The sequence below is a fragment of the Rhinolophus hipposideros genome (assembly GCF_964194185.1).
Source record: "Rhinolophus hipposideros genome assembly, chromosome: 20".
Taxonomy (NCBI): domain Eukaryota; kingdom Metazoa; phylum Chordata; class Mammalia; order Chiroptera; family Rhinolophidae; genus Rhinolophus; species Rhinolophus hipposideros.
Window position 1 is genome coordinate 26,180,525 of NC_138066.1, and position 26,132 is coordinate 26,206,656.

Consider the following 26,132-nt stretch of genomic DNA (forward strand, 5'->3'; position numbering starts at 1 on the left):
ATTTTTTTTGCCATTAAAAATTCTTCCCGGGCCGGCCCGGTGGCTCAGGCGGTTAGAGCTCCATGCTCCTAACTCCGAAGGCTGTTGGTTCGATTCCCACATGGGCCAGTGGGCTCTCAACACACACATACACACACACACACACACAAAGGCAAAAAAAAAAAAATGTAAAAAAAAATTCTTCCCCTTCACAATCAGTTAAAGACAAGCATTCTTGGACAGCACGGTATTTGTTTTGCTTTCTTCATGTTTGTCTAGTGTGACAATGCATACATGTTGCCTATAAGCTGTTGTCTAGTTTCATGTATATATGTTTTATTTCCCCCAGCTACATGGTAAACTCAGCAAGACTTAATAACTTTGACACTTTAAAGATGCCCAGTATGCTAGTACACATACGTTAAATGTTTATGAATAAGTAAAGGCAAGTGTACTCCATTGCTTAGATCTGATAAGTAGTGTGGTTCTCCAATCAGATCGGGCTTATTCCCAGAGTAGTGACTTTGCTACCTCTTTTTAATGGAAAATTTTGACAGGAAAATGCAAGTTCATAGGACAAATACTTTATTCTTACTGAAAGTAGCAGCTAATTGTATCATGAAGTACTTTGATTCATTTTAATCCTCGAGTAGGTTAGCCTCATTTTGCAGTTTGAGGAAATAGCCTCGGAGATGTTAAAGTGACTGGCTCAGAACTTGAATCCATGTCTCCTGCTGGCAAGATCCTATTTATTTTACTACTACATCGTTTTTAAAGCCAAAATGCCATTTCCAGTAGGGAGGTTGTTAGGGGGAGGAAAAGTCTTTGAACATTGCCTGTAACGTCCATCTGATGCCACTAGGGTGTCCCATGGTGCTGTCTTTGATTCATTCTTACCCAGGTTGCTAGGGGCTAATCGCAAGCGAAAGTTAAGCTAAGTAGCAGTGGCCATGGCCGAGAGCCCAGCAACAAGAAAGTGAGGTGTTCAGCTACCTGGCTTTCCAGTTTGCAGTGCACAGCCTCCATCAGAGAAGCCCTTTTTTTGATTTCTACTCATCAGGCTGGCCCCACAGAAGGACAGCAGGACATGCAGCAGCCAGGGCCTGGCTAGCCACTCTTCACTAGGCAGCAGCCCCACAAAGAACAGTAGCATAGAAAAGGCCCTGTGAATGGATAAAATATCTACAAACATCTGCTTTTGTTTTGGTCACAGTATACACATACAAATTCGTTTTAATAAAATAGACCTACAACACAAAGCTGGGTTGAACTATTTTACCACTCTAGGTAGATGAGTTTTAAAAGCCAATGTGCAGTGACTTCCCACTTTCAATAAAAATCTGCATTACACTTAGCCCTAAATATACAACCTCTTAGGCATCAGTTTTGATATTCAGCAACCCTAAATGACAATCCTTGGTGTCAGCTAACAAGTGAGAACCAATGAAGACAAATGTATTAAAGAGAGCCCCTTTAAAAATATGCTTCCTGGGGCCGGCCCGGTGGCTCAGGTGGTTAGAGCTCGTGCTCCTAATTCCGAAGGCTGCCGGTTGGATTCCCACATGGGCCAGTGGGCTCTCAACCACAAGGTTGCCGATTTGAGTGGAGTCCCGCAAGGGATGGTGGGCTCCGCCCCCTGCAACTAAGATTGAACATGGCACCTTGAGCTGAGCTGCCGCTGAGCTCCCGGATGGCTCAGTTGGTTGGAGTGTATCCTCTCAACCACAAGGTTGCTTGTTCGACTCCCACAAGGGATGGTGGGCTGTGCCCCCTGCACCTAGAAACGGCAACTGGACCTGGAGCTGAGCTGCGCCCTCCACAACTAAGACTGAAACGACAACAACTTGACTTGGAAAAAAGGCCTGGAAGTACACACTGTTCCTCCCCCCAAAAAAGTCCTGTTCCCCTTCCCCAATAAAATCTTTAAAAAAAAAATTATATATATATATATAATATATCCTCTATTATATATATTCTCTATATATTATATATCCTCTATTATATATAATATATATCCTACATATAATATATATAAAAAATATATAATATATAAAAAATATATAAATATATATAAAATATACGTATCTATGCTTCCTTTCCAGTGCTTTTTAAGCATTTTGTGCAAATGGTCTATATTTCTTTTCAAGTTTTGATTACTGGAGGAGATCCTTAAAAGTAGTTCTAGGGACTGGTAAAGTTCCTGGAATTTAATAGGTGCTCAATAAATACTTGTTTATTTAAATAGCAAAGCCTCCATAATAGTTACAGAATAGTTCTAGGCCTGAGCCATTTTCTACGGAGAAAGTCCACATTAGGGAGGTCTTTGTTTTATCTTCAAGCTGATTAGACTCCATTATGAACTGGGAAGTTAGTCCCTGGGGTGTCTTGGCTGGTCTTTCAAAATTTTGTCATTCTAGGTGGTAATCAACAGCCTGAATTTTGGGGCTTTATCTGAGCTGATTCTCTTTAGATATCACCCATGAAATATCTCTAAGACTGGGTGTTTACCAGGTGGCACTTAAAGCCACCAGGACTAAATTAGAGTAAACTTATTGATTGAAGATAAGGGACTAGTGCCCTTCCCCCCCACACACCCGAATTTTTAGTTTCATCCCAAAATTCTGGTTTTAAAGAGATCACTGTAGAGTAAATCCCAAACTTACCTCTAGTAGTCAAGTTTTCCTTTCAGTTTTCTCAGCTCTTCTCTGGTGAGAGGGTTAATCACAGATTATAGTACCAACGTGGACCCTTCCATATGCTTTGCTTAAGTGATCAGAGTAACAACCTCAGCATAATAAACTTGTGTATGGAACATATATGGGACTGATCCCAACTCCCAGAATGCATTTCTGGGATTGCTTTATACCTGATGCTCAGGAAATATTTTCACTGGCTTGGATTGACGACTTGCCATCTGCTTTCAGAGCAGTCACTGCTGAATGAAAGGGGAGAGAAAGTAAAAGGAGGGGGGGGGGACGGGGAAGAGGAAGCTAGAAAAATAAGAGGAAACAGCTGGGGAGCTGAGGAGTGGTGAGGACTTATGTAAGGTCAGTAAAACCAAACGCTAGCAGAGGGACAGGGTCAGGTCTTGGGGGTAGAGAGCTAATTAACTTCTGTCAACTAGTTGAGTAGAGCCTTGCATGCTTTGTTAAAGAGACTAACGTTGCTTCAAAAGAAAAAGCTAGATACACTGAATCTCACTGTCTTCCCTGTGTACCATAATAAATTGTTGAGTCAAAAATCTATCCTGCCCTCTAGGAATTCTGGTCCTCTTTCTTCAGATCTAGCAAAGAGCTTGCTGCTACTGTTCAGACAACCAAGGATGAAATGCTTCAAGGAGTATTTGTGGACAGCAGGTAAACTTGATGTTTTATTCACAGCTTAAGGAGGAAGTGCTGAGTGCAACTGTTGTCTCTCTGTAGAGCTTTAATGATCAGCTTACCAGGTCCCTGCAACTGTTTTTATGCCAGGACCCAACGACTGTAGAACATTAGGCAGTGTCTAGCTCAGATACTTCTCAGGGTCAAGAAACATCTTTAAAGGAGCTAATTCCCTCTCGTGGAGCCTTCGCCAGATCTTATGCTCTCCTGACGTTGTGTTGCCGTCTCTTGGCATTGCTTTCTAGAATGGAGCAGCCTTCCTAAAGCTCTGTCTAACTCGTCTTGTGATATCACAGCAATGTCTTAGGTCACCACTGCTCACTGCCCTTATCCAGGGAACATACTGCACAGGTCCCTCAAAACCTGTTTCATTATTCCTTGTTCCCTTCACTATTAAGAATGGAAAGATCCTCAGTTGAAAATCAGATTGACCCAATGAGGCTTTTTACTATTATTATTATTATTAATGTCTAGGCCAATAAAAGGGAGAGGGAGGAGTACACTCAGAAAGAGGCATTCATAAAATCTCCGTGTATTAATATGTTAACTCTGTAGAGACTTGAGAAACAAAATCCTTCCTGAACTCTGAAGTATTCCCAAATCTGATATGAAGAAAAAATGGAATAAATGTTTCTATTGGAGTTTGGGTGAAAGAGTATTCACTTGATATTTTGCTCTGCTGCTACTCTTCACAAGAAGTAGTAGCATTAACAAGTAGTAGTAGTTTTTTTTGGTAAATGAATAGCGTTTTTATGATAATGTAGATGGGTAGCACAATGCTGTTTAGTGTCATTACATCCCTCTTTTAACCCGTGAAGTATGTTTGGGTCGGAGACCATAGCTTCTGAAAAGTGCTTTACCTCTGTATCAGAATAACCTTATATAAGGATTTAATTTATGTTTTTGACTATTAGCATGATGTTTTAACTGAGTGAAGCTTTGTAATTTGGTTCACGCCCACCAAGTTTGCACGACCTTTTAAGTAGCAATGTGTTTTCAAGCCTAGCCATTACTCTGGGCTTGGGGCATCTGAGGGCAGGGAGGAACAGGTGTCCAAAGGAGAAATGTTGGTGCCTTAGAGTATGTTTTCCAGTTGTATTGAATTTCTTACTTGGTGTATTTTTGACCTGTCTTAGTTTCTTTCCTTCTTGTGTCCTATGCTATTTTGCTTGCTATTTATTGGATGTCCTCTGTCAGCCATTCAAGAGTTGTAAAATGGAAGTTAGTATTTCTCCTCAAATGCTTTGTGGATGAAATTAATAGGTTTAGCACTGATTTCTGGCAGCTTCTTTCAAGAAGAGTGAAGGTGATAAACGTGTTTACCTGGCTTTGATCTTGCTTTTGGCATCTTGGGTGTGTGACCCTTCTTAGAAACAATAGAGTATTTAAGAACCATCAACTACCAGTTGAACTAAATGTCTACTAGGAAAATGGGTAGATTTGTTCCCTGTCACTTTGTTCTCTATGACTGTTTTCCAGCTGTCAAGGAACTTAAATAGGTATTCAGGAAAAAAAAATCTTTATTGTTTCCCTTTCCTCACCTTACCAGTAAAAACAGAAATAACTAGTGATAACACTTTAGGTGGTAGAATTGAAACACAAACCCAACTTCTGACCGCATGGGCCACAGGCAGTTGGCTAAACCCTTAGTGCGGTTATGGAGCTTGTGGTAGAATGGAGTGGAGGGGGCGGGGAGATTACTTCTGTTTTCCTCTCAGGGAGGTTCGGTTGTTTTTAGTTTTGTTTGGGGGAGGGGGAGGGTTGTTCCCTATAGTTTTTTGTAGAGTGTGCTTCCTTTTCTCGATTGCATTGAGACTGGTAATGAAGGGTGATATATTTCTCTGGCCAACATTTTTCGGTAAATATTGGTTTTGGTTTTTACTAGATTTGTGAATTATCAGTTTTAGCTTTTTTTGCGTGAGAGTAGTCCATTACCTTGCCAATTTGAAGCTTCTTCTAACTAGATATTCTCTGTTGAAAGTTTTGGATTTGATTTGGTTTTGGTTTGTTGAGTGGTTTTATGGGGGGACAGGTAAGTAACAACAGCAAAGATGCTTTCTATTCCTAGGATTCTAAATCTAATCCTAATCCTTAATGTACTCACAAAATTTTTAAATGCTCTGCAAAATAGGAAGGAAATATTCTGTTGTGTTCTAATATATGCTAAAAGTTGTCTTTAGAAACGCTAATCTTAATAGGTATCTTCATTTGTCATGTGTCATTAGCCTTTTGGCCACTTACCTTAGGGCTCTTTGAAGGAGAGAGGCATAGGGCATAGGGAAAAACTTATCTCTTTGAGAGAAAATGAGAGGAATAAATGACTGGCTTAGAGCTGTTAGGCAGTTATGGAGAACCACTGGATGAAACCAATAAAAATGTTTACTTAGCACCTGTGACATCCCAGGACCTGTTCTAAGCATTTTACATACATTTCTCATTACTCCACAAGTCACCCCTTTGAGATAGGTATTTATTTTGTCCTTATTTTCTAAATGAGGAAACTGAGGCTAAATTGACAGCTTACATAAGCTGGGGCAGGGGCGTGGGAAAGAGGAACCTGAACAGGGTAAGGAGGGGAATCTGAGTTTTATTTGCCTGGATGTAAGCAGTGTATTTTTTGCTTAGATATCAAATATTTAAGTTATTCATCATTTCTGAAGGTAATACCATTTAGTCACTCACTGAAAGTTGTTTAAGATGAATTTACTGTGTTTAGACATCCCTAGTTTTCTGGCTGGACCCCAATATAGTCTGTAGAAGCTGGCTTGAGGAGGGTCTTATTTTGTGGTTAAGGATATCATCTGTCCTACAGGTAGAAATGCCTCTTCTAGAGATGAGTCTTTGATTTTATAGGTTTCATTATATTCTTCAAAACACTTGGAGCTGATTGAATAATTGTTCCTAAGATTTAAAACTTCATCTGAATTTAAAAGGTTAAATTTCCTTTTTAAGGGAGGGTTTGGGAAGCAATCAGGAATTCTGGTGTCACCTCATGGATAGAAATAAAATTAACTGTTTTCCTCAAGAAAACTGATATTTCTGAATCCCAGCTCTTCAATAATGAGAACTGGACTATTTTCACTTGACCTCTACTTCTTGTTAGTAGGAAAACCCCTCTCCAGAGTTGCTGTGAGAAAGAATGTTGGAGAAAGTTTCTAGATCCCGGAATAAGAAACTCAACAGAGTCCAGCAATATTGTCATTAGAATAATAGTCTTCATTAAGTACTAGTTTTCATAATCTTGAAGCTTCATTTTACCACAGTTTGAAAGGCAACACAGTGGGAGAGGAGGAAAACTGAGATGAATTACAGAGATGAAGTGAATGTGTTAACAGGCAGGAAAGAAGCAGAGACTTGAATTCATTGAATGAAAATGAAAGAACATGCAATGTCCAAGTCAGAGCAAAAATGTTTTCGTTTACCTCGTTAATTCCTTAGGTTTACCTCTTAGTTCCCTCCTTATCTTGCATGTATACATAAACTTAGGCTTCCTAATAAAAAATCATTTTGTTTTTCTCTCCAAAAGATACTAATGGACATTTGTAGGAGACAAAGGGGCCACGGTAGCAGTTTAGCTGAGGAATGTATCAGAAACTGTTCATTTTCTGTCCCTTGTCTTAGGCTGACAGCTTCCTTGATATGTCACCTGCTTCTGCCACCGATCCAAACTGCGGAACTTGTCTTCGGTCCCCAATGCCTCCAGGCAGTATCCAACAGAGAATCGATTCTAAAAGGAACCAGACCAATGTTTTCCAGCCCCTTCATTCTAGTGACCGAGGGAAGGAAAGAGTGGGAAGGGGGTATACGTGTGTAGTGGATGGAAAGGAAATACAGACTGTCAAGTTACTATACCTCTTCCGTTTATTTTACCAATAATAAATAAATAAAATAAAATAAATAAAAACATACATTTTATTGTGTATGTATGGGAGAAGTTGGAGATGGTGACCTCGATTAGCATGTGTCTGGAGAGGAATAAATGGAGGGGATGAGTTGGTTCTAAAAGATGTTGAAGTCTTGAAATAACGTGACCACTGGAAGAATTGTTGTAAACCAGAGTTTATAAAAATATCACCGATACAACCTGCCCCCCTCATTTCCTGCCACAGGAGACTTCTCGGACTGGAGACATTTGCTTCGTAACAGCTTGTCTCTGATATTCCCAGTAGCTACCTCTCTGCGAGGAAAGGACAGAAAACGTTCAGGACACCATCATACAAAGTACCAGTAGCAGTGACGCCTACACGGAAGACTTGGAAGTGCAAACCGAGGCTGGGGTCACCTCGGTGACATCTGACGCTGTCCAACCAGAAGTTGGATTTTTGTTTTGAGGAGTGAGGAAGACGACTGTACTAAAGGACCAAAATAATTTCTGGACTCTACTTTCTCACTTGTTCTTGATTTTTTTTGGCGGGAGAGGCGGTATTCCGGTAGATTTTCACATCCTATCTGGAGTTAAGGGGAGGGTGGGGAAGCTCAGCCCTTCACCCAAGAATAACCCAGTTATGACATCTCTTCGCGTGGGAAGTGTTTCCCTCGGCACTGGGAGGATGTGAGGCTGCACCCCAGTGGGATTCCCTGCTTGGGTTGGAAGGCCACACAGTCAGATGCACCTCAGAGCAAGAGTGCGGAGGATTTAGTTAGCTGGGGATGAAGTACCAGAGGGGAGAGACTCGAAGTCGGAGGGGCTTCCCCCAATTTGGAGGTGGGGGCTGTGCTGCGCACAAGGGACTGGAAAGCCCGGTGACCGCCGTGGCCTGTGCCTTCCATAGAGGGTCTGATAGGGACGCGCCGCGCCTGGGCACCGCGTCTGAGTCACGGGAGACGGCCCGGCGGTGCCCAGCGAGCCAGCGCCAGACCCTGGCGTCCTCCATCTTCTCTCCTGAGCTCCCCCTGCTCCAGCTGCCTGAGCCACGGACCGCAGCACCACACACCCCCGCGGGGGGGGACGCCGCGCCCCATCCCCGCCCCCGGCCCCACCCCAGCCCCCCCGCGGGGGCCCTGACCCCAACGCTGGCGGGCACTGGCTGAGCTCCGAGGCGGCGAGCCGGCAGCGAGGACGCCCAGAAGGGGTCCGGGCGACTGGGGGCGGCGGCGGCCGGGTCGGGGCTCCCCCCCCGCCCGCGCTCGCCGCCGCGGTGGTGCGTCCCGGAGGTTACCGGAAGTGGCCGCGCTCGGCGCTGCCATGTTGAGGAGCCGCCGCTGCCGCTGCCGCCGCCGCCGCCGCCGCTTTGTTGTCGCCTCCTCCGGCTGAGGAGGCTCCCCGAGCGGGGGGAGTGGGGAGGAGGGGGGTCGGCCGCCGCAGCTATGGAGGCCAACTGGACCACGTTCCTGTTCCAGGTACTGGGGGCCCCCCCGGGGGGTACGGGGGGGGACAGGGGGGCCGGGCCCCGGGCTGGCGGGCGGGCGGGCGGGCGCTCCTCCTCCCCTCCCTCCCGGCTCCGCTCTCCGGCCCGGCCTTAATCCCCCTTTGTTTTTCCGCCCGCCCGCCCCGGCGGAGCGGGGCTGCTGAGGTGAAAGGGGGCGGCCTCACGGGGTGCGGGGGAGAGAACAGGCCTCGGGGTGAACCCCGGCCCCCCCCGGCACTCTCACGCACACGCACACACCCTTCCCTCCCGCCCTGCAGGGGAAGGGAGGAGGCCGGTCTCTGTCACCACCGCGGCCCAGAGAAAGGAGGGCGCCGGGCCGCTGGGTAGCGCGGGCCGCTCGGCCTCGGCGCGCCGGGCCCGGGCCAGCGCGGCGGCGTGCGGGGGTCCCCGGGTCCGTGTCTCAGTCCCCCCGCCCCCACTGCGTCCGTCTCTCGCCCGCTCTCCTTCCTTTTCACCTTCCTCTCCTTTCTGTGTGTGGTGACTTTCTGACCCCCCTCCCCGCGAATAGCGGGTATCCCTGGGTTCCCCCGCCACTCCCCCTTCCCGCCCCCCCCCGCCGTGTTCCCCTAGTTGGGGGTGCTGTGAGCGTGCGTTCCCTCCCCAAACTTTTCCGCTGGATTTACATGTTTTTCTTTCCCAAGCCTCGGCCGAGCCTTGGCCGCTGACACCCTGTCGCTGTGTCCAGCCCTCCCGCCGTCCCATTCAGCCCGGGGAATCCCCCGGCCCGGCCGGGGAGGGGCGGCCGCGGGCGCCGGGACTCCGGCGGCGCGCTTTGCTCGCGTCCCTGCTCGGACGCTTCCTCCCGCCCGGTGGGGGAGACGGAAAGCGGAGAGAGCGAACAAAGTCAGCTTCCAGAGCCCCCCGACGCGTCATTCGTCGGCGTGGTGGGCTCCACTTTTTGCAGGAACACTTGAACGTGACTGTAGCCGACACGCTGGCAGTCCCCTTGCCAGTGCACGCTAGGTGAGGGACCCCTGTCTGGAAGACGTAGGTCGGGAGCTTGCGTGTTCTGGGCTTCGTTCCTATTTGCGAACGCAGCACTTGATGGTCCGCAGTGATGAGCTGACGGGGAGACTTCGGAACCGGGGAAGGTTAGGAAGCTCGTCAAGTGGAGTGCGTTCTTCCCGCCTCTCGGAGTTCTTGTCCTTCTTTGAGTAACTTCGTGAAATCCCAGGCGCGTGGCTTGGGCGCTTGAGACCTTTTCGAACTCACCAGGAACGGGTGCAAAATTTTCAGAAACTTCTCCCAGCCAACTGGACCCATCCCAGTGGAGTTAACGTAGGGAGTTGGATAATTCAGACATTACCTTTGTGTGAAGCAGGTTTATTGTTTTAAGACATACGTTCTTTCAAGTGTGAGTAATTTGATTGTTCGGTAGTTGTTGAAATATATTCGAGCTTCTTAAAATTGAAGGTACATAAAATTATGGAACTCACAAACTTCTCTCCTTTCTCATTCTGATCTAGTCTTGCTTTACCGGGCTTTGTTGAGCTTGGTAATTGTTATAAGTCAACTTAAAAAGTGCATTAGAAAGTAATTGATACATAACTGGCTGGCATAAAGGTGGCAAATGCCCTCTCGAGAAAAAGCTTTCAAATGGTCACTTTAAATTGTGGGACTAATGGGCCACGGAAGTGATTTTCATGTGAGGAATGAATTAGATTTACCATATTAAACTTGCTGTCTATAAACTTAATGGAGATTGAAAAAAATGAGTCCTTTATGTAAAGGAAAAACCTATTAACTAATTATTGGAAAACTAGTTGAAAAATCTTTTGGAATACTTTTATTATTCCTGGATAAAGCAAATGCCAAGCATTTATTGATCAACTTTTTAATTAGATTTTATATTATTTAATTTTTTTTCAGCTATTAAAATCTTTTTTTCCACCTGATGGAGAAGTGTGAAAGTTAATATTTGATCCTGGGCTTGGCAATGTGTGCAGTGAAAATTGTTGGAAAACTTATAATTTAGAGCCAGGGACAGTTGAATGGGTAAAGAATATTTCAGTCTTTTCTATGGAAAGGTATGAATAGATTTAGTTCCAGTTTTAAATAATTTTTATTGGGGAAATGGATACTTAAACAGTCTTGTTTTGTTTCCTGGAGCATCCTATTGAATTTATCTTTTAAAACAATTTAATACCTGCTTGCTTTCCAGATAACCTGGTGGAAAGTGAAAGCCATAGGTGTTAAAATGTTTGATGGATGTTTCTCCTAACAGGACATTCAAGATATGACTCACTGATGCTAATTTGTTTCAGTACAAAATCTTTTACCCTCTGGCACTGTAGATTTAATGGTGCAGTATCCTACCACCCTGGGTGATGAAGTAACATTTGCTTTGTTTTTTGCCAGCCCCCAAAAAAGGACAAGTTGGGAGGGTTTAAAAAGCCTTGCAGTTGAAAAAGATGGGAGATAAAATTAAAACTTTGGTTTGCTAATGCTAGTCATATAAAAGTCTACCCAGAAGTTATATATGTAGGTGTGTATATATATTAAAATCACTTAACTGAAGGCAGGCCATGGTTGTTATTTTACTCTGTCTCTCCCCCAGAGAACAAGTTGGGGAAACCCAGTTCTCCTCTTAGAAGGCTTCATGTAGAAGTGTGGGGGTCCTAGGAATCCTCAGAGAGAGATTTCCATAGTGGTCGAGGCATTCTACAGCATTTCACCCAAGAAGCAGGGACCTGGTGTGACCCTCGTGTGAGAGTGAGCTTCAGCAATGCTGTAAAAATACTTTATGTTGCCACAGACATCTGAATTGGTAAAATGGCAGTAAGTGCTTTTAGTACTCCATCACAGTAATGGTTGTTTAGAATTGAAAAATGCCTCTAAACACTATAAGTCTGAACTTTGTCCAGAAGATTTGCATTCCCTATTATCTGATCTGTTAGCCTTTGAAATTGTATATCTTGAGCTATCTTCAGCTATTAACTGTTTGTATACTGTATGGAAACTTGGGTATCCTACAGCCAGGTTGGAAAGGGGGTAAGATTAGAGTCCAGATTCTGTAGTTTCTACTGATGTAATCTTGGGTGGACACTAACATTTATAAGAGCTCCATAAGTTAAATTAAAATTGGGCTATAATTTGGTATTATCACTAAATCCAGAAAGATACTCATAAGTAAGTACACAATTTCTATGAGTACTTCCAGGATTCAAAGAGAGATTCAGTCAAAATGATTAAATTGAAACTGGTAATTCTGAATACCATACTTCCTAATGATTTGGGGGAGACTGGTTCCAGGTTTGGCTGTTGTGCTGCCATCAAGTAAGTAAATATGGAGCAATGTGTGGTAGAGGTTCCTATCTCTCAGAGGAGCTCAGAGGAGTGAGAGGAGTGAGTGTGTGTTTGTGTGTCTGTCTCCTTGTTTTCTTTTTTTCTCCTTCAGTTAACTGTTGGACTAGTGATTATAGAGTGAGAAGGGTAAGTAAGTGTCTAGAGTGTCTAAGATGATGGGATGGGCTCCTCCTATGACATTATATGCTTAAAGTATTTGGAACTCTTAACCTCTGAGTGCATGTATCTTTTTAGGATTACAAAACTCAAGCACAGGGGCTTGGGCTCACTCAGGAGTTTCAAAAATAATGTTGGTAAAGTACAACATATTAGGAAGAACTATTCCAGGAATTTTTCCCCCTCATTTCCTAAATGTTTATCGGTGTGGAGGTCTGGAGAATTTTGAAAGAATCAAAACCAAGAGAGTAACTACTCATAAATACCAAGAACCTGATCCATGATGAAATTTTGGTTTCAGTGCAGCTAAAGTAAATTTCCAGACAGTGTCCAGCCTGGTTTTGGAGTGGAGAAGCACATTATAACAGCAAATGTCTAATAGTTTAACGGAACCTATAACTGTTGGAAGGAGATGAAAATGAAAGGAATTTTGATTATTTATAGTTTGTTTGTTTCGTCTTTGAGAGTTTGAACAACCAGTGTTGGTAAAGGATGCAGGCTTGTAATGTAGGGTTAAATGAACTGAGAAAACTGGCAGGTGTTTTGCTGTGGGCTACCTTCACAGGTGCCTCCAGGTTGATTAGTAGCAGGTTTCATTTCAACCAAATCTTTTAGTAGTTAAGTGAAAACTTGAAAAGTAAACCTAACAAATAGCATATGTATTCAGAGGATTCGATTCCTTTTGTCACTTAGCAACAGCCTCCTTCCTCAGTCACTAAGACTGTTCTGATGGAAAGGGGAAGGCTTAATTTAATGTCTTTCTTTTTCTAGGTAATAGACAAGTAGATGATTTTGTGTGTGTGTGTGTGTGTGTGTGTGCGCGTGTGTGTGCGGTTTATGTGTCACTGCAGTATGGTACTGTTAAATACTTAAGTATGGAGTGTAATTTTTTTTGACAAGTTATTTAAACTTGGTTTCAGCACTGACAGACTAATGCAAACTTATTTCATCATCTGGTATGTCCCTTATGAACCAGGGTAGTGTGTAGTTTTAGTCAGCTGTTTGAAAGCAAGATCACTGTCGGCAACTTAGTCGCAAAAGTTTGTGTCCACACAGTGATTTTAATGCTTTGTATCGGGAACTCTTGAGAATAACTAGGTGGTTGCTGGATCTCTGCTGTAGAAAGTAGCTTACAGGCTCTTTGATTGTTTCTTCTGGTCTCTATTATTTGGAGCATGTTAAATTTGAAGATCATTGTGAGGGGCTGAGTTTCTAAAGTGTAAATGTTTGGTTTTAGACCCATGAAGGCTCTCATCACCAACAGCAGGCAGCACAGAACAGCTTGCTGCCCCTCCTGAGCTCTGCTGTGGAGCCCCCTGATCAGAAACCATTGCTTCCAATACCAATAACTCAGAAACCTCAGGCTGCACCAGAAACATTAAAGGATGCCATTGGGATTAAAAAAGAAAAACCCAAAACTTCATTTGTGTGCACTTACTGCAGTAAAGCTTTCAGGGACAGCTATCACCTGAGGCGCCACGAATCCTGCCACACAGGGATCAAGTTGGTGTCCCGGCCAAAGAAAACGCCCACCACGGTGGTTCCCCTTATCTCCACCATCGCTGGGGAGAGCAGCCGAACTTCGCTGGTCTCAACCATTGCAGGCATCTTGTCAACAGTCACTACATCTTCCTCGGGCACCAACCCCAGCAGCAGTGCCAGCACCACAGCTATGCCTGTGACCCAGTCTGTCAAGAAACCCAGTAAGCCTGTCAAGAAGAACCATGCTTGTGAGATGTGTGGGAAGGCCTTCCGAGATGTGTATCACCTCAATCGGCACAAGCTCTCCCATTCAGATGAAAAGCCCTTCGAGTGTCCTATTTGTAATCAGCGCTTCAAGAGGAAGGACCGGATGACTTACCATGTGAGGTCTCATGAAGGAGGCATCACCAAACCCTATACTTGCAGTGTTTGTGGGAAAGGCTTCTCGAGGTACTGCATTTTGCTTTTTCTTCATTATGGTAGTCAATGAACTTCAGTGTTGTTTCTGTGTGCTTTAGAAGGTTTATGTGAGGATAGAAGTGGGCAGGCCTGTGTTATTAAAGGAGATTAGTGATAAAGTATTACACTTCCAAGTCTAATTTCAGTTTGGTGTGATTGACAAGTGGTGACATAGTGATTAACTTATTATTTCATTTAAGAAGTACCTTGGTGGACTCAGGTCTTCATTTGGTACGTGGATACTTAATCGCTACAAAACCACCAAATCCCAGTTCAGTTGGGTGACTAGGCATGAGGTTCCCTGTCTGTGCAAATCAGTTATTTTCTGGAAGTTGGGATGACCTTTGATACTCTTAATAAAACTTTTAAGAAAATGTTTTTCCATTTTTCTGTGGTTACTAACATTTCACTAATATTCATTTTTTAAAGGCTTTTAAAATATAAAGTATATATAGTAGTAGCTGTTTTTGGCAAGTGTCAGGACTAAAACTTTGGGTATTGTGTAATTAATTGTAAAGAATCAAGACCTAATATGATTTGATGTTGACTAGGAGAGAAAACATGTAAAGGACTTTTATTTATGGTAAGAGAGGTAAGGAGGCTTGCACTGGGGGGAGGGGGAGTTGGTAATTCTGTTAGCTTTCTTTAAAATGACCCCCACCTGAATCTGCCAAGCATGTAAACATCACAGTAAGTAGCATTTCTCTATGTGTGTTCCATTATATCTTCTGTTGAAACTCTCTCTTTCACAGGCCTGACCACTTAAGCTGTCACGTAAAACATGTCCATTCAACAGAAAGACCCTTCAAATGCCAAGTAAGAGTTAAAATGACTTATCCTTAGTGTAGCACTTAATGCACAGTATCCAGAAGGTCTGAGCCAATCAAATCTCACCGTTCTTGACTAGTCTTAAAAATCACTGACTTGAGTAAATGTGGTCCATTTGAATTCTAGTTTTATAAAATATGAATGACAGCTTCTATTTCTGTGGTGCAAGATCATTTAAAAATGTAAATATGTTTTTTTGTTTTTGTTTTTTGTTAAGCTACATTTCCCTTTCCTTGGGTAACAGTGTTTATTGTTACAAGAAAAAAAATGTAGTCTAGCAGAGGTCGCGTATTGAAATGAATAAATGAATGAAGCGCTTGAAATTAATTTCTGGGTTGATGGTTGAGGTTGTTTTAACTGTAATAGAAGAAAATATGAATATTCTTCCAAATGTTATCACTTATTGGATTTTTGTCTGCTATTGTCAAATTAGCATTTTCTAGTTGTTTGATAATCTATTCATGTTAATGATTTATTAAGTCATGATAATGAAAAGGTTAAGAATCTTGCTAAGTCTAAGTCAAATTACTGTTTTAGGTATCAGTAATTCTAGTTTGTTGCTGGAAGTCTTTTTGTGTTCCTTTCAGTGAAATTTGTTAATGATTTTATTAAGTAAATGATTTGAATTCTAAGAAAAATTCAGTTGGAGGAAGAAAGCTAGTGTCATTTTGAGTAAGTGCCTTCTATGCGCGAGGCCTTGGGCCAGGCTCTTAATCCACCAGTAATTTTGTGAGGTAGGTATTATCATTTTTCAGATGAAGAAACAAATTTAGATAGGTTAACTAACTTGCTCAGTGTTACACTGTTGAGTGAATTGGGGAGCTGGATTTAAATCTAGGTTTAACTGACTCTAAAGCTCACGTCTTCTCACTACTCTGTGTTGACATTTTTTCTTCCCCTAAAATGTAAGGGTCTATCTAGAATTCACCACGTGTTTTATTATGATTACGATTCCACGTAACACATACAATTAAAATTCAACTAACTCAGTCTGCTTCCTGATATGGGTAGGGTAATGCCTAGAATATAACGTACTTTAAAATGAGTAGAACAGGATAGTCTATATTTAAAAAAAGTTTTCCTCCCTCATGCAGACATGCACTGCTGCCTTTGCCACCAAAGACAGACTGCGGACACACATGGTGCGCCACGAAGGCAAGGTATCGTGTAACATCTGTGGGAAGCTCCTGAGCGCAGCATACATCACCAGCCACTTAAAGACACACGGGCAGAGCCAAAGTATCAACTGTAATACATGTAAACAAGGCATCAGTAAAAGTAGGTGACACTTCAAATTGTATTTCCTTTGCATTTCAGATTATGAAAGCTAGATGTTTTTATAATGTATCAAAAGTGTTTTCGCTGTACTCTCAAGCCTGTATTATTGTTCATCTTACATGTCTCCTGCTATTACTAAAGTGTGCAAATATGCAGTAATGGAGAGTATATGTTAGTATTGGAAATAAACTTCACATGCATGTATATAAACAGCACTGATTTTGCTTTCAATCCTGTGCTTGTCTACTAATAACACCCATGTTGGAAAAGCAAAATTCCCCATAGCTGTTTTTCAGTGTGCCCCTTTTTTGGGGTTTGAATAAAAAAACTCTAGTGTGTGTGAATTGTGGCAGCAGAAACCACACTAGGAAGTTGCATTATACCCAAGCAATTTTACTTGTTTTTATTTAATGTTAGGAAGATTCTCAAGCATCAGTGTCTCCTAACTCCTGATTGTATTAAGAACATGTCCTTAATAACCTTAAAGATGAAAGCACTGTTAGTAAATTCGCTTTTCAAATCCAAATCTGTATAAATAGAATATCAAACCTAATTTGAGGTTTAAATGCTCTGCTTACCTTAAATTCAGAGTTGAAGATAGAATATTCCAGGGACTTGTAGATAAAATTCAATATTTGCATTTACCCAGGCCTTTTCTTTAAAATCTTCCTAACCACCAGAAGAAAGTGTTTTCCTAATTCTATATTCTATTATATATGCGAATGTACTTTATGCAGCAGAAACATCAAATTCTCAAAATGGGTGGACAAAAGTGAGTAGGAAAGAATGCTTAGTGTGTTTTAATCGCATCCATTTTGCTTCTTTGTAAGTCCGTTGGGTTTATTATCCAGCATGTCACTCTTTAACTTGACAAATTTTTACTTTTAGTGTACATCATTATGGTCACATGACCAAGTATTTTAGATAATTTGGTGAACATTATAGTCCATGATAGTATTACCCAAGTGCCATTCTAAAAGACACTTGTGGGGTGGCCGGTTAGCTCAGTTGGTTAGAGTGTGGTGCTAATAACACCAAAGTTGCGGTTTGATCCCTGCATGGGCCACTGTGAGCTGCGCCCTCCTTAAAAAAAAAAAAAAAAAAAGCACATGAATGTTACAAACAGTAAAAATAAAGGAGAAAAATAAAAATAAAACACACTTGCTTTAAAATAACAAAGAATTATTTTCTCTTTTCATTTTCTCTAGATTTCTAGTTTTGTGTGTGTGTGTGTGTGTGTGTGTGTGTGTGTGTGTGTGTGTGTGTGTTTTAACTATTTATTTTAAGTGTGCTTTTTCAGGACCCATCAGCTCCAAGTCAAGTAGTTGTCCCAATCCAGCTGTGGAGGGTGCAGTCCACAGTGGCCCATGTGGGGATCGAACTGGCAACCTTGTCGTTAAGAGCACCGTGCTCTAACCAACTGAGCTAACCAGCCACCCTCTAGATTTCTAGTTTTTTAAATTAATTTATCTGTTTTGACTAATTTAGACACGAGCAGCAAAAAAGATGCACTGTAGTAAAAACTAGCAAGTCAAATGATAAAGATCATAGAGGCATGAGGAGTCAAAATATCTAAGTTTTGGGTTTTGGAAAAAATGGCTGCACTTTTTCAAAGTAAATGTAGTGTTTCTGGTTTGTCTTTGGAGTAGCATGCATGAATGAAGAGACCAGCAACCAGAAGCAGCAGCAGCAGCAGCAGCAACAACAACAACATGTGACAAGCTGGCCAGGGAAGCAGGTAGAGACACTGAGACTGTGGGAGGAAGCTGTCAAAGCAAGAAAGAAAGGTAAGCTGAGGCTTCTAGTGCCCAAAGTATGGCTAGAGAAATATTTTCATTCAGTGTGCCAAGTGTTTAAAGAAGCCACAGCTTAGGGAATCCAGCTTTATGGAAACATGGGAATGCTATATGCTGGCAAGTATAAATTATTGGCAACAAAGCTTTCAAGCTTCCAGATCAGTTTTTTAACTAGGAAATAAAAATTCTCAGTATTTCTTGTCATATTCTTTCTTTTGATTTACTTTTTGTTACAAATTTAGAACAAATTTGGTCCTTTGCTCTGTATCTAAGAGGTCTGTTTGTATGTTTATTTTTATTTCAAACTAGGCATTACAGCCTCTTTTTTCTATATAAAATATTCCCACTTTTAGAGGCGGATGAAATATCCTTACGTGTATGTAAGTTCACTTTCTTACAACTGTGCTATTTTCTGCTGTTTAGTGTTCTTTCTGTGTTGTTTTATTTATTACATGTTTCAGACTTTATAATGCTGATGTCTTTTCTCTTGGTCTCACCCTTAATCTCACTCATTCTGTCACTGGGGCTGGCATTAGCTTAATATATGTGTACTTCATTTGTTAAAGACTGTTGTAATTGCTACTAAAATTGAGAATGGTTTGCTTTTCTCTCATATATGTCTTATAAAGAATCAGTTGGAATATCAGTTTTCAATACAACTTTTTAACTTAACTAGTTGTAGCTTTGGCTCCCAGACTATTGTGCAGCCATTTCAGGTAAATCATTTTTTGTCAGTGTACCAACAGCTACAGGACAGATTCCTAAATTCCTTCTTTTCTTCCCCCATTCCTGCCATGTCTTACTGTTTTGTTTTAAATTCATAAGGAATCCTCTGCATGTAGGCTCCTCTGTAATTCCTTTGCTGTGTAGTTTCTTCCATCCTTTGCTTTCATGTGGTGGGACTGTTCCCTTCCTCAGATCCCCTTTAAACAGTCTGTACTTGGCTGAAAATAAAAGAAATAGCATCTTTTTCATACATCTACTGGCATTGGAGGGAGAATGCAGCAGTCCAGGTAGGCTTTGCACTCTTCCCAGATGCCTCTTGTTCCTGTCTTCCAAGAGAAGATTGGCCATTATGTTGATAAAATGTTTTATGGTAGGAGAAGGGGTAGAGAATGGAGGGAGGAGGGTAGAAGAATGTATATGTGTATATGCTATGATAATTGCATAGCAGGCTTAAAGCATATTAGGAAGGATGCTTTACTTAGAGAAGGAGTAACAGTGTTAAGTTATGGAAAAGGACACTGTTAGAGTAAAAAGAAAATGTGGGACGGAGGTGGATAAATGGCACATGGGAGAGTGAAAACTCCTTCTTTGGTGAAAACAGGAGAAAATCCTTAGCAATGCTACCATCACCTCAAAAGTGAGTTGGTTTTCTCCCTCATTCTCTCTTTCTGCACTCTTCTGTTTGGTATTGTATTTCAGTTTGCTTGCATAATAAGACTCAATTGTTTAGCTCATCTTCTGACCTCCATGAAACAGAATGTTATTGTATTCCCATTCGTAACATGAATCTCTCTGGAAATGACCACCGATGTTAGAAATTTCTGTTTTCATGTTAGTAAATGTCCCGTTTTGGGGGAAAGGAGACTCCTGGCCTGAAAACCTAAACTTGAATCAACATGTCCCTTTTAAATATTGTGCTTAAGTAATGTAAGTTCCCAAACTTGGATGATAATCAGATCATCATCTTTGCAGCTTTTAAAAAAATACAGATTTCCCTGGTTCCATCTAAATCTCACTATAGAATTTCCTGGGAAGCCATTTTTACAAAGCTCCCTAAATGATTTTGATCATTAGCCAGGTTTGGTAATCCCTGATATGGAGTACGGAGTATGCCATAGTTACATCATACTGATGAAGGAAGGGCTGCTTATTGACTCAAAGGTCCACCTGAGGTGATTTGACCCATATATGGAATGTGTGCAGACCTTCATCTTTAGTCTCAAATGCATTTTTCCATTTTGATAGCCAAGTCACAGCCAGCTCACCCATCTTGTCTTCTTACTACTGTTTCGTGACACACCAGCAGGTGGTGCTGAATTTTGTTGAGAGGTTGGGTGGGGGTGTGACCTCTGAAGTTTTTTTTAAGAAGGCTTTGCTGGATAAGAAGGACCAGGGTCTCCCCAACTGTCTGGAAGGTCTCCTTGTGTGGTTAGTCCTCTTTGGTGTGGTTGGTGGTGTGTGTAATACGTGCAGTGAAATGACATTTGGCATCAAGTAGGCGGTGATGTCAGCATCAGAAAGAGAAGAAATGGGAGTGGGGAGGAGAACATAAACCTACTGCGGGATATTTTTTCTTTCTTAACATAGTTAAGACACAACCAGAAACAATACGATTTTTCTAAGACTGAAATAAATAGATGATATTTAATAGAAATAATAGATGATATTAAAATACCTTGTTTATCAGTCTCGTTTATGGATTTTTTTAAAACCTTAACAGAAGTCTTTACCTCTTGGAAGGCTTAAGAATACATATAGCATTGAGAATGCACACCTCTTTCTGCTAGTTACCGTGTGCCTTGTGAGGAGATTCTCTGATTATCTGTTATTGTGTAACTGTGACCCGGCTCTGTGTAAACAGCCTCTTATTGCATGGCCTGCTGGTGATTTTCTCTTCCCAGGACAGTCTTTAGAACTTAGAGGAGCTGCATAAAGTGGTAGTAAGAATACTTTAGCCCTCCTTGATCTCTCTGCCCCCAGAGTGCTTTGCAGATATTAACTCATCTTCCAGTATTATTGTGATGCGGGTAAGTAAATCTAAACGTGAAACCAGAAGCGCCAGGGCTAATCAAGTTGCCTATCCTTGAGGGAGGTACAGCATCAGAAAAGACATTTGCACACACTGAGATTCCTGGCTCCCAGTCTTGTGCTTAGAAGGATCCTCCTTTCCTGATGAAAACTACTTGGTAGAAAATGAATTTAATTTATTAAATGTTTGTTCTTTTTAATTAAGAGAAGTTGATTCAGAAGCTGTTTATGAATTTTGTTCACTGTTTTGAGAGTCTAAAGGCCCTTTTGTCTTCTTATTTTAGAAGCTGCTAACCTGTGCCAAACCTCCACGGCTGCTACGACACCTGTGACTCTCACTACTCCATTCAATATAACATCCTCTGTGTCGTCTGGGACTATGTCAAACCCAGTCACAGTGGCAGCTGCAATGAGCATGAGAAGTCCAGTAAATGTTTCAAGTGCAGTTAACATAACCAGCCCAATGAACATAGGGCACCCCGTCACTATAACCAGTCCGTTATCCATGACCTCTCCTTTAACACTCACTACCCCAGTCAACCTCCCCACCCCCGTCACTGCTCCAGTGAATATAGCACACCCTGTCACAATCACGTCTCCAATGAACCTGCCCACGCCTATGACGTTAGCTGCCCCTCTTAATATAGCAATGAGGCCTGTAGAGAGCATGCCTTTCTTACCCCAAGCTTTGCCTACATCACCACCTTGGTAAACAGTATTATAAAATCAAAATATGAGTTAAAGTAAATATTTACCAGCAACTTACTTTTAGTTTATTAAAGCAAAAAGTAAACCATGAAATTGGGAGATTTTATCACATTAGTTAGTATAGTAGCATTTTTCTCCAATTTGGCTGGGATTGTTCAAAGTAGGGTGTGTGCGTAACATCACTGGACCACTTTAGTTTAATCAGAAATTCCTTTTAGCTGACAGCACTGCTTAAACAGGATAGTAGTTGGCAAGATGAAATGCCAGAATTAAAATCAGTCATAAAAAAGCAAAACCCATTTCAAAATAAAAAAAACAGCATTAGTTTCTAATCCCAAGAAATCATTTTATTCTAAACACTAGCAGAACTCTTCTCTCAATGCAAGGTGGATAACTGATTTTAACCTGAAGTTCTAAATCCACGGATTGAGAGCTAGTGTAGAATTGTCTGTGTTTGTTGTTTTTATGAGTAAATACATGCATTGTCATAATAAAATGCATTTCAGAGAATATGCATTTTACCTTTGGGAATATGTTAATTTCAGGCAGCATTCCCTATGGGAAAGGTGATACCAGCTCTGATATGCAAAGCATATGATAATTTATCATTCTAACTTCAACATATAATAGGGATTGTGACCTGATATTTGGAGATGTAAATATTGCTCAGCATATTAATCCTGATGGAATATAGCATTGTAGTTGACTTTTTAAAAAAAATTTAAAAATATATATACCAATTGTGTTTTGGTAAGAAAAGGCCGCACCTGACAAAGGAGAAGTCAAGTGTGCGGGCAGGCAGACTCCTGACAAACGGAGGCTAATGGGACTCCTATTCAGGAGCCAAGGAATACTTTGGAACACTTAAAATTATTGCTTTAAATTGGAAGACGCTGGAGGCACTGGGATGTGATAGGCCCCTCTCTCTCCCAATCACGCCTGTTGATATTACAACAGGGAAAGATGTGTTAGTTGCTCACTAGAGTTTATGTCTTATATTAAATTGTATACAGTTTTTATTCTAACCACTAACTAGGTAGTATGCCCCTTCAGAACAAGCAGAGTGTTTTGTTTGTTTCTCTCATTTCTCCTTTCATAATCAAGTATTGTGCAGATTTGTTCAACTTTGTAAATATGGACATCACTTTTTTTTTCTTTGAGAAAACACTTGTATCAGCTTTGTGGTATTTTCAGGGAGACAACTGTCTGCACTCCCTGTAGAAACCCAGCAATGATTATGCACGTTAAGACATGTGCTTTTTATTCTTAGCAGGATATTTTATCTCTGTACATAAAGTAGAAACCAAAAGCTAGGGAAACAGATACTCTTTACACCATCATGCTACACATTAATGTTTTTAAAGCATTGTGTTTTAAAAAATAGTTACTAAAACCAAGACGCTGTGATTTTTTTTTTTTTTAAGTTGCGATATGGTTTTGGTTTTTTTCCTTTTTTAATCTTGCAGTTACCAGAAATGGAAATTAGTTGTTAATCTTGCAGAATGTTTGCAGGACTGACTATCAAACTGGATGACTTCTGCACCCCACTGTGTCAGTTCAAGCATCAAAATACCTTGCACCTGAGGCAAACTTCTTACATCAGAGACAGGTATCTGTGTGTCATTATACAAAACAGTTCGAGGGGGTTGAACTACATAGTAAAAAATAAATAAATAGTACTTAGTGTAAAATAATTTTATAAATGATCTTTTGTACTTTAGGACATTAAATTGTACAACTTTTGTATATATAAAAGCTTAGGAACTTTCTGTTTAGCAGGAAGGCAACACATTCCTACACTTTTAATGTATATGTTTGTTATAATGTCCATGTAAACATGCCCTATGTTTGTGCCTTTTAATTAGTTTGTCTCAATAAACAAAATGTAGAGAAAAATATGTAGCTATGACTTTGTTACAACTGTTCCTATCCACAGTACAAAGATGGTTTGTTTTTAATATTTAGAGCATTATGTGTGGACTACTGGAAGGGCTCGTGTAGGGAAGGCCCATGCATGGCCCTGCTGAGGCTTAGATTGGGCAGGTGGCGGCCACGTTTGGAGGAAGCCCACACTTCCTGGCATGCAGCCCCAGGACAGGGTTCTGGCTCTGCCTGCTGGGACCTGTCATCTCTGACGGGACCTGTCATCTCTGACGGGGCTGGTAATCACAGTCCTCCGTGATTCCGACAGCCCAGGCTTCCTCCACAGTGGCCCAAGTTGTGGTTCTCAATGGGGGCAGGTGTCAGCCCTACCCCCAGGCTAGAGTGTGGTCGTCAGAACCCTGAAAGTATTAGTTCTTAAGGAAAAAAAAAGATATATACTAGAAATGATTGTTTTATCAATTCATTGTATAATAAACAGGAGTGAGACTTCATTGTATGACTTCAGTTAAATGCTATTTTGTATGAATTCTTTATTCACTTAAGAAGCTTGTCTGCAATAATAAAGCCACGTCGTGTCTTCTTTTGGGAGGGAGAGAGCTGGCAGGATGGGGGTGGCGGCGGGGCCATGGAAAGGGGGGCCAAGTAGATTGTATGGTGAAATTCTCCTGTGTCTTGGAACTGGAATTGAGTTTTGATGCTGATGAACTGATTCAACCAAGTGTTGAAGGCACAACGGCCACTGCTCTACGAAAAAGCAGAGATGTTTTTCCTCTCTGGTTGTAACCTGGTTGAGAGCTTCCCCTGTATCAGATTGGCAGCTGGACAGTTGTATTAGCTAATCCTCAAATCTGACATCAGCCTGTTATGCTCTAGGGTTCACTGCTTGGCCTGCATTTGCCTTTTATTGTGTATTCATTTCCCTCCTAAGGTGTGCTCCTAAATGAAGGTTTCTATGTAAGCAGATGATTTTTCCTGTCAATACCAGCACTGTATTACTAACATGCAAAATACTGCAGATTTATTTTGACAAATTAAAGTTAACCGGTCACAAATGCTATGATGGATTGCTTAATATCTCAGAAGCTTCACCAGTTCACTATGATGATAGAGAAATTTTTGAAACACAGCTTCTCCAGGTGTTCACATCTCAGTATTGGGCTGGAGAGAGAGGGAGGGGAATGTCAGGCTGGTTGGTATTGAGATACCACAGAGAAGGGAGGGTGGAATGCTCCGTACTGACTGCAGGATAGTTACCCCTGCCAATCAGCTTGAGTAAAGCCCAGGAAGCCAGGCGTTGGGGCAGTGGCCACAGGCTTAGGCCTCTGTCCTATCCAAAAGAGAAGATGGGTTTAGAACATTTCTTACACCCTAGAACCCAGTTTCTTGACTTGAAATGGGCTTTAGACTGGGTCTACAACCCATTTGTGTTCAACTAGATTCATTTTCTACTGAGTACCAACAATGCATCAGGTACTGTTAAGCACTAAAGGACATGTAAAGGTGATGAAAACATGGTTGCTGCTTCTAAGGAGTCTCTTAAGAGACATAGTGAGAGTAACATATAGAGTATCACCAGACAGCAAATCAAGATGAATATGACACTTCATTTAGTGAAAAAGTTTTGGATTCCTACATCTGTTTTATATATTAATAGAATTGAGGCTTTCCAAACTTCCTCTGATAATTGCTTTAGTCGCTGTTGACTCAGTGAAAACAGCTGGAGGAAAAGTGTTCCTTGTGTTGTCTGGGAACAGAAGTGTTTTTTCACGGAGTTGCTAGTTAATCTTTCCAGTCCTGGCTGTCCAGGTGTCTCCACTCTTCTCAGGGACCTCTGTAGTCTGGTCCTCTCTGGAGAGACCTGGGTTCAAGATGCAGATGGGATAGTGGAGGTTTTTTCTGTGGTGTCCTGTCAAAGACGGTTGGACTAAAAGACGGTACAATGTGTTCACGGCATGGTAATCACTTTCCCCTCCCTACCCTAATCTGGCCCCCAGTCCTGCACTCTATTTCCTCCTTAAAGTGTCCTGTAGCCTGAAAGAATGCCATTTGACCTCATTGGGGCCTGTAAATCTCCCCCACAGCTAATCTGACCCCGGCAGATTACTGGATAATCTCCTGTGCTGTAGAAGTAGGGGGGCAGGTAGGTCAGTGTGTAATGGTTCAGGGCTGAATACTGACTGAGTCAGTGCATTGATCTGGACTCCAGCTTCTCGTGGCTGCCCACTTTGGGGCAAACGAAAGCTCATTTAATTCCCAAAAAAGGAATGGAGGGAAGGAGGATCGAGGGCTTTGCTTTAGATCTTTGGGTGACCTAGCCCTCCCCTTGGACCAACCCATCAAGACAGGCACTTGACCCCGATCTTGGCCCTGAACCATGAGGGTCAAGTATATTTCACTTTACAAAAACTGGGAAAGGAACGGATTTTCACACTTGAGATTCTGTATCAGCACTGATTTGCATCATAATTTCAGAACTTTTCTTCATCCCTGATTTTCTTCAAGTTGACATCCCACTTCCCTTCCAACCCCTACATATCTCTTTGAAGAGTGTATAAAGTAAGAACTTAAAAATCACTTTTTTTTTAAATTGGGAATTTTTATTTTTTAATAACTTCATTTTTTAATTACAGTTGACACGCAATATTATATTTTTTTAAAAATCACTATTCTTAATGGAATGAATCCTTTCTGATGTTTGTAACTACCAACCATGCAGGAGGAATTCTCGGGGTTTTTGGTAAATTCACATTGTT

At 41.7% G+C, this 26,132-nt stretch overlaps 1 protein-coding gene across 4 annotated transcripts; it reads left to right on the top strand.

The window, feature by feature from the left end:
• Positions 1 to 8,345: 8,345 nt before the first annotated feature.
• VEZF1 (vascular endothelial zinc finger 1) lies at positions 8,346 to 24,435 on the top strand. Of its 4 annotated transcripts, none has more exons than XM_081027850.1 (6): positions 8,346 to 8,699; positions 13,428 to 14,122; positions 14,884 to 14,947; positions 16,054 to 16,237; positions 17,887 to 18,024; positions 21,072 to 24,435. In XM_081027850.1, exons 1-6 carry the CDS (start codon positions 8,667 to 8,669, stop codon positions 21,497 to 21,499), a joined length of 1,542 nt encoding a protein of 513 aa, XP_080883976.1. In that variant the 5' UTR covers positions 8,346 to 8,666; the 3' UTR covers positions 21,500 to 24,435. The 4 variants fall into 4 exon arrangements, with proteins under 4 accessions (XP_080883976.1, XP_080883974.1, XP_080883973.1 ...); XM_081027848.1 differs by having other exon boundaries at positions 8,363 to 8,699; positions 16,036 to 16,237; XM_081027847.1 differs by having other exon boundaries at positions 8,363 to 8,699; positions 16,036 to 16,237; positions 17,884 to 18,024; positions 21,072 to 24,429.
• Positions 24,436 to 26,132: the final 1,697 nt, after the last annotated feature.